Here is an 8,759-nt window from a genome sequence, read left to right as displayed (position 1 = left end):
ACTTCACTTGAAAAATAGGAGCCACACAAGGCTGAGCTACTAAGCTCAACAAGACTTAACCGACAGGAGTAAAACTACTCCACCATTCTAGACATGCAGGGCTTTTGGGCTGAGAGGTTTGTTTGCCAAAAGCACTAAGTAAACCCTATTTTCAAGTTTTATCTCCGATTCTAAGTTCTTTAACCAGTCTAGGTTTTTGCAACCTATTCTAAGCAATCATAGAGCCAAACAAGGTATGTATATCAACAAATCCATGTCATCATCAGATTCCTCATTTACTCAGGGTGACATAGCGATCAAGCAATCTCAAACTGTGAGAGGCAGACGAATCGATTCGAGTTCTTTAACCATGCATGGTGAACCTAGCCTCACGACATCCGCGCACCCGGAGGTCGCTTCCTGTGTCGGCCTTCCCCATCAATCCCCTAACCCGTGTCGGGCCCATTTCCTTTGGTGCAAGGTTCCACAGACCCGGCCTCTGCCGTTCTGTGACCACGCATGCCACCACGTGCGACATCCAGCAGGGGAAACTCCGTTCCAAGAATAATGGGGCGACCGCTCACGTCTAGGTTCAATCCGGTACTAGGCTTCCTCATCCCATACTAAGTATGAGGCTAGTACTTTCAAACACTTGATCACGAACACCACCACTGTCGGGCCTTAGCAAGTTTTCATAGACAGACGGAGCAACCATCCGACCACCAAAGAGTTACCCAAACCCTGGTCCCGTCCATCGTCCTTATAGTTATAACAGAAGGGTAGACATCCAACTCCTACAACTCGCGAGTGACAGGGAATCACTCGGCTTTTACCGTCTCCTAATTAAGCAAGCAGCTACTCGGTCCAACAGCTAGTGCTCAGATCATAGGAAACTAGGTCATGCATCTAGGGTTTCAAACAACTCCTATACGTAAATGCACAAGCATATTTCAAGGAAGGCATGCGCAAGTTTGGAAAACAACGCAGGGTTTTCATGCAACCGGGGCTTGCCTTCGAGCAAAGAGGAAGAGAACTGCTCGACTTCGGGGGTGGCTTCGGCTTCTGGGAGCAGGAGCTCAGCTACAGCTTCGTCTTTTGGCGCCGGGTGTAGCTCGTAGAAGCCGTCGGCGAGGCGCAGCTCTACACGAATGCAATGCAAGAGTTAGCATAGACGGTTATTTCAACAGCAACACTTGCTCGCCTAAGCCCAGAAACTCGCGACAAAGAGCAGGAGGGTGGGGAGGTTCAAAGGAGCTAGTGGAGATCAAGAGGTGAGGGTTGGAAAGGAACTTGTGATCTGATCTTTGAACTAGAGGATGTGGTATACTAGGGATCCTCAGACGCAAGCGCTGAAGGGTTCCTAAGTTTTACACATACACCCTCGGGTTGAAGAAAAAGATCACAGCCGAGCCCTCGGGCGAGGCGGATAAGGGTCGGCGAAACAGATAGGGTCGGGCGAGACGGAACCGGGGTTGGGCGGATAAGAGGGGTCGGGCGAAGCGGACTGGGGTCGGCAGCTTACCTTCTTCCTACAAGGAAAGCTTGGGGTCGGGAAGAAGCAGACTTGGGCGGAGGGACTAAGGCTTTGAACAACGGCTAAGACCGGCAGTGCTCCGGCGGCGGCGGTGCTTCTTGTGGATCACAAGTGAGCTTTTACGCAGCACGGAGGAGCAAGCGGCTGGGTGGCTTGGGGAAAACGGAGGGGAGCTGAGAGGAGAGTTCCTCAAGAACTTTAGGGTGTGGTGCTAGGAGCTTGAGCAGGGAGCAAGAGAGGTGACGGAAGGCAACAATGGCGGAGGGAACTCCGGCGGGCTTGCGCATTCCCTTTTTTATAGCGGCTGGGACGGGGAAGGGAAGCGGCGCGCGAGAGAGAGAAGGGGAGCGGCGCGAAGGCCGGGGAAGAAGCAATGGAGTGCTCTGCCTGGGCGGCGATTGAGGGACGGGGGCGGTGGTGCAGGACTTCGGAGATGACGCCAGCGGTCATTGGGTTCTGGCGTCAGGGCGGCGCAGGAGCGGGTATGCCGGTGGTTGAGATTTGGCGGAGGCGGGCGTCGCCGTGCGGAAGATTTGATGGACGCGACCGGGTTAACGGCGCTAGAATCGAGGGCGCACAGGTGAAAAGACATGCAGCCGCGGGCGTGCGGGCGAGCGTGGAGCAACAGAATGTCGGGCGGCTTCTGACAGGGCGGGGAAAAGGAGCTGTCGCTGCCGTGGTCGAGGTTGGCGAAGGAGGAATCGTCGGGTAGCGAAGACCAGGCGGCGCGACTGTGTTCGAAGTGACGGAAAAGACGGGCAACATTGGGCTCTGCGGCCGGGATCTGGCGGTGTGACGATGGGCGCGGGAGGCGAGGTGCTGCAGAAAGGTTGCAGAGGGGCTTCCGCTACCATTGGGGAAGGGGGCGCGAGAATCCATTCGGTCGCGGGTCAGAGACGAGGCTGAGCGGCGGGCGTCGGAGAAGATGAGCCACGCAGCGGGGAGACTCTGAAGCGAGCATGCAACTCGAGTGCGCCTGCCGCGGAAGATCTGGAGGAAAAAGATCTCGCGGGTCCACCGGTCAGATAGAACGGACGTTTGGGAAAGAGTTAGAAGGATCCGACGGTGGGCTGGTTTTGGCGAGGTCGGAACCGAAGCAAGGCGAGGAGGGGTCGGGTCTCAGGGGTCGGGACCGGTCGAAAGGTTGAACTTTCAGGCGCGGCAAACTAGACAGATGATCAGGGGCTAGGATAAAGATCAACCTGGGAGATTTGGGGCCGGTCGTCACAGTTACCCCATGCTCGCGGAGAACAACTACGGAGTATGGGCTGTCAAGATGAAGATCTTCTTGCGCACACAAGGTGTGTGGGCGGCTGTGGAGAGCAAAAGTCCGGTTGATGAGAAGATGGACCAAATAACTCTCGCCGCCATTGTCCAAGCTGTGCCGGAGGCCGTGGTAATAGCCATTTCTGAGGAGGAGAAGGTGAAGAAGGTGTGGAAAGCTCTCGAGGATATGCACGTCGGTGAAGAGCGCGTCAAGAAGGCCCGAGTACAAACCCTCAAGAGGGAGCTTGCTGGTATGTACATGGGCGATTCCGAAAAAAATAATGATTTTGCTTTGAAGGTCACCACAATCGTGAACGAGATTTGCTCTCTCGGCACGAAAGTGGAGGAGATCACAGTCATCGAGAAGCTCCTGCATTTTGTTCCCGATAAGTTCGGACCCCTCATCAGCACCATTGAGCAATGGGGGAATGTGGAGGAGATGTCGGTGATGGAGACGATTGGGCGCTTGAGGGCGTTCGAGGAGTCTTCAAAGGGGCGGCGTCGTGACAAGGAGGTGGAGCAGCAGCTGTTGGCCACATGTGCTGAGCCACGGCTCACGCGTGCCGAGTGGGAGGCCATGGTTGCTCAAGAGAAAATGAGCAGCAATGGCTCCAATAGCAACAGCAACAAGACCGGTGAGAAGAAGTACCGCGGCAAGTTCGACAAGTCCAAGATCGACTGCCGCAACTGTGGTGAGTTCGGACACTTCGCTGATGAGTGTCCTGTGGAGAAGAAAGTGCAGAACGGTGTGGCGCAACTCGTCGTGGCGGACGTCGATAATGAGCCCAAGCTGTTGTGAAGCCCAATGCGAAGGTGCAGAATAAAGCCAACAAGATTAGGGGGTGATTGTTAGACTTAATCTTGTTGATTTGTGTGACTTGTTAATCGTGTCGTGTGTGTGTGTGTGTGTCAGCGTTACGTGTCGTTGGCTAGTTAGTGGTGTACGTGTGCTGCATGGTGTAGTGGCCGGATCGGCGATGCGAAGTGAGCGGATCGGCAACCAAGTGGCAGTGCCAAATGTGACGCAGAGTCAGTTGTGTAGGTTTTTCTCGGTCAGGTGCTTGGCCTAGTGGTGGTGCACGTCTAGGAGCTGGAAGCGATATGTGCGCACTCTGGCGGCCGTTGGAGTTGAACGTGTACGAGCTGTTACCTTGGATCTTGCTTTGCATGTTCGATGCATTAGTGTAGGGATTAGCTAGCTTCTTGACCGATTCTTGCGGCTAGTGGTTGAGCACATCGCTGAACAGAGGCCAAGGCTACTAGTGTGTGTTTAAATACGAGATCATATAATCAGTTTGTGTGTGAAAAAATATAAAAAAAGGCACAAGTGTTGTGCAGTGCCGGAAAAGCTCTGAGTGCCCTTTTCAAGTGCCCTGTGCGTGCGTGTTTCTTCTGGTGAGAGTTCAGAGTATCTCCGAGAGCTAGTGCTCGTGTGTGCGTGTTCACCTTGCGTGAGTTAGCTGAGGGGCTGGGCCAACATACTGGAGGTGGTGGAGGCCCTTGCATCGGTCGAGGCGAGGGAGCAGGTGGTTGGAGGATGCCTGCACGTACGCTAGCACCAGCACGTAGCAGCCGCTGCGGCGCATGCAGAGCTGCCGGTGGACGCCGAGCATACTGGAGGCCGGAGGGGCCTGGTGGCGAGGAAGATGCTGGCAGCGCATGTGCTGGTCGTGGCTCAACAGCAGGCATTGGGGAAGTGGAGACCGCCCCTAACGCTTGGGTTGGCCCAGCAGCAATAGCTGGAGACAGAGCTGCAGGGGAAGACTGCTGCTGGCCAATTAGGGCAGCACAGCCCACGGTCGATGAAGATGCTCGAGTAGGCAATGGGTGCACAATACCATGCACACCAGTGCCGCTGGAAATAGGTTGCGGCTGCTCGACACTAGCGTCAAGCGGAGCAGCCGCGGGGCTAGAGCCTGACGGGGGCACGAAACCACACCCGTCCAGCGAACCTGCAGCAAGACGCGTTAGCTCAACGTCGGCGGGTGACGGAGCGTGCGCAAAATAGGGCGACTGCTCAACGTTAGGAAAGGACGGAACTGTCACACGGTTAGTAGGAGAATGCACAACCAAATCAACATTCGTATGGAGAAAATCAAAGGAGGTTGGCTGCAGACGAGGTGCAGTTTGGTGAAACGGGAAAATCGATTCATCAAAGACTACGTGTCTAGAGATAATAACCTTTTTAGTGGAGAGGTTGAGGCACCGGTATCCTTTACAGGAAGAGGGATAACCCAAGCAAACACATGCAGCAGAACGAGAAGCCAGCTTATGTTGGGATGTTGCCTCTAAATTTGGATAACATAGGCAACCAAATACACGAAGATGGTCATAAAGAGGTGGACACCGATGAAGGAGAGTATAAGGCACTTCATTGCGGATAGAAGAGGATGGACGTCTGTTTAGTAAATAGGTGGCCGTAGCCAAGCCCTCGGCCCAGTAGATGGGCGGCATAGAAGCATGGATCAAGAGGGTGCGCATAGAGTTGTTGATTGTGCGAATAATCTATTCGGCCTTCCCATTTTGCAGAGAGGTGTATGGACAAGAGAGACAGAGAAGGATGCCGTGAGCACTCAAGAATGAGGTGGTGGCTGTGTTAACAAACTCCGTGCCATTGTCTGCCTAAAAACACTTAACAGGGAGAGTGAATTGAGTCCGACTCCGTGCCATTATCTGCCTGAAAACACTTAACAGGGAGAGCGAACTGAGTCTAAGCGTAGGCAATAAAGTCAATAATGTGGCAATGCACCTCAGATTTCTTTCAAAGGGGAAAGGTCCAACAAAAATGAGTAAAATCATCTAAAAGGACCAGATAATAAGAATAGCCCGAAATACTAGTAACAGGGGACATCCAAACATCATAATGAATAAGCTCGAAAAGAGAACTAGTTTGTGAAGTAGAGGTGCTAAAGGGCAGGCGTGCATGTTTGCCAAGCTGACATGAGTGACAAAGTGAGCGAGCTACTTTATTACAGGAAATAAATTATCTGCGATGAAGAGTACCTATGACTGCAGGACCAGGATGACCAAGACGTTGATGCCAAGGAGCTAATGACACTGCAATGAGAGCATGGGCTGTGGGCGTGGCGGCTGGCTCAAAAGTGTAGAGGTCGTTGTTGCTATTGTAGCGAAGAATCATGCGATGGGTCTGAAGGTCCTTAACAGAGAAACCAAATGCGTCAAATTCGATAGAACAATTATTATCACGAGTAAACTAATGAATAGAAATTAAGTTTCTAATCAGAGATGGTACGACGAGAACATTATTCAAGGTAAAAGCAGATGCATTGGTGGAAAGAATGGACTGACCATGGGAGGTGACAGGGATGGTTGTGCCATTGCCTACGGTTATAGAAGAAGGAAATGACGGAAGGCGAGAGAGGAGTATACGATCAGATGATGACATGTGCGAGGTTGCACCGGAGTCAAGCACCCATGGCATCCCACCCTGGACGAACATCTGCTGCTAGGCTGCGATTACTCCAGCTTGATCCCAGGACGGTGTCGGTGAGGAGAACTAAAGCAGGGCGAAGGCCGTATGCGCCTGTTGCTGTGGATACGGGCCCAGCAGACCCGGTGTACCATGCCAGGATGGGCCACCCTACTGCTGTGGAAGAGGTACCCACCAGCTAGAGCCGTCGGCTTGCTGAGCACCACCCTGTTGCAAGGCCCAGGGGTTAATGCACACCCAAGAACCAGTGGGGGTGGTAGGCCGTGGAGCAGATGATTGCCCAGCGGCAGGGTTGCCACTGCGTTTGTTGTGCCGTGAGCGCTGCCCGCTGCCGGCGTTGCCATGCTGCTGTTGCCCACCCGCAGATGTAGAGGAGGAAGTTGTGTTACGGCAACCAGAGGCAGGGCAGGACGAGGAAGAAGGTCCGGCTGCGAGGAGAGCCGTCGATGCTGAGACTTGGTCTTCATTAGCCAATCGCAACTCCTTTAGGATGAGCTGATTGCGGGCACTAGCGAAGGTGAGAACAGGCAACGCAGCAATATTGTCACCGCAGGTGGAGTAGCGCTTGTTGAGGCCCCGCAGAATGTTGAGGATGAGGGTGGGCTCTAGCACCAGGTGGCCGATGTCGCGGAGGGTGTCGGCGGCGGTCTTCATGCACTGGCAGTAGTCATCGATGGACGAGTCCCCTTGGGTCATCGAGTGAAACTCGTGACTTAGGAAGATGGCACGTGGCGCGCGGTTCACCTGGAACAGGTTTTCGATGGCGACGTAGAGGGCGCGAGCTGTTTGGCCTGGCTCCATGGTGAGGTCAAGGACTCGATCAGAGACACAACCAAATAGCTAGCTCCGAACGCACGCATCAGCTTGCTGCCATGTAGGGTCGGTGGCTCGGGGTGGAGCAAAGCCGTCGATGTGCGGCAGTGGCCCAAACTTGCCGCACATGGCACTGAAGAACGCTGACCACTTGTTGAAGTTAGGGTTGGTCATCTGGAGCTCGATCGGCACATGTGACTTGATCGACATAGTGGTGTAAGGGTGGATGAAGATCAACCCGACGGAGTCGTCGAGTGCCGAGGGAGCGGACGGCGAGCTGGACAGAGGCGAGGTCGCTGCCGTTGTTGACAAGATCGTTGAGGACTCCGTCGAGGAGGTCGACATGGTCGATCAAATGCAGAACGACGCAGTCGGCGGGCGTCCTGGTGGTGAACTGGAGGACGTACGGGAAAGGAGGCTCGTGGTAGAATGAATCTCTACGTGACCAGGCACATGCAACGGAAGGGCACGTTGCTGGCTGGGGAAAGGAAAGCGCGGCGAGAAGGAATCAGCAGCGCTTGGTGTGGACGTGCGACGGGGAGTCGGCGCATGGGGAGGAGGATGCTGTTGGGATACGAGGTAGGCTACGCTAGCGCAATTCAGATTTTCTACCGTGTATAACCAGGAAGAACTGCCGTATAAGGATCACGGGATTACCATTCGACGCACTACTGGTGCGGAAGATGTAGATATGCGTCGATGCAGTGAAGACGATCACGTAGTCGTACGTAGTCGATCACGTCCAGCAGCTCCTCAGCAGCTCGTCCACGTGCAACAAGATCGCCTCCGGTGCCGCGGCTCGTCGTCGGCTCGTCGTGGCTCGTCGGCGGCTCGTCCAAGTGCTACAGGCGCAACACCTCCAAGGTATCCACACGTGCAGGGAGGAAGCGTCGCAAGCCGGACTGCTAGATCCACGAGTTGCAACAGGCGAGGGTGTGGGAGGCGCGGCAGGTGTGTTTCGCCAAAAGGGTGTTCACCCTAGGGCGCCCCCACCCCTCTATTTATAGAGGTTCCTGACGGGCCTCTGGATCCGAGGCCCATTAGTACTTCTAAACCTAATCCAACTCGGATCTGATCCGAATTGGGCTTCCAACCCCTTAAGTGTGTGACCCTATGGGTTCGGATACGTATAGACATGGCCCGAGTACTCCTACTCGGCCCAATAGTCGGTAGCGGCCTCTAGCAAGACGTGCCAACTCCTATACGCACATGAAGATCATATCAGACGAACCATCACAACATAATATACATTCTATTCCCTTTGCCTCACGATATTTGGTCTAGCTTCAAGCCGACCGCTCTTTCTCGATCCTGTGATTCGGAATCCCTTTGTAGGTTAACTCTTAACCGTACGTAGCATGGCCATGCATTTTCGGATCCGATCACTCGAGGGGCCCAGAGATATCACTCTCAATCAGAGAGGGGCAAATCCCATCTTCATTGACCATGTCTCATAGCATGCTTCTTGACAAACCCGAAAGCTACCTTTATAACTACCCTGTTACGGCGTAGCGTTTGATAGCCCCTAAGTAGGTCGATCCACATCTAGAATACATGCGACAATCTCAGGTCTAAGGACAAAGCGTATATGTTGTTTAAAGAGAGAACTACTTCTCGTGTTGGGTCAGTCCTAGCACATGTCTCCACATGTGTCCACATTATTAGTTCAACATCTCCATATCCATGACTTGTGAAACATAGTCATCAACTAATACA

The 8,759-nt window shown here is 53.8% G+C and overlaps 2 protein-coding genes across 2 annotated transcripts; one reads left to right on the top strand and one right to left on the bottom strand.

The window, feature by feature from the left end:
* Window positions 1–2,750: 2,750 nt before the first annotated feature.
* On the top strand, window positions 2,751–3,578 carry LOC106804213 (retrovirus-related Pol polyprotein from transposon TNT 1-94). The gene has a single exon (XM_014804881.1). The coding sequence runs from the start codon at window positions 2,751–2,753 to the stop codon at window positions 3,576–3,578; it is 828 nt and encodes a 275-aa protein (XP_014660367.1).
* Window positions 3,579–6,380: 2,802 nt separating this feature from the next.
* Window positions 6,381–7,031, bottom strand: LOC105914039. Its single transcript, XM_012844611.1, has one exon. It carries the CDS (start codon window positions 7,029–7,031, stop codon window positions 6,381–6,383), a length of 651 nt encoding a protein of 216 aa, XP_012700065.1.
* Window positions 7,032–8,759: the final 1,728 nt, after the last annotated feature.

Source organism: Setaria italica, chromosome III (assembly GCF_000263155.2).
Source record: "Setaria italica strain Yugu1 chromosome III, Setaria_italica_v2.0, whole genome shotgun sequence".
Lineage (NCBI taxonomy): Eukaryota > Viridiplantae > Streptophyta > Magnoliopsida > Poales > Poaceae > Setaria > Setaria italica.
The sequence above is the reverse complement of the archived record's forward strand: the minus strand, read 5'-3'. Positions and strand labels throughout refer to the sequence as shown.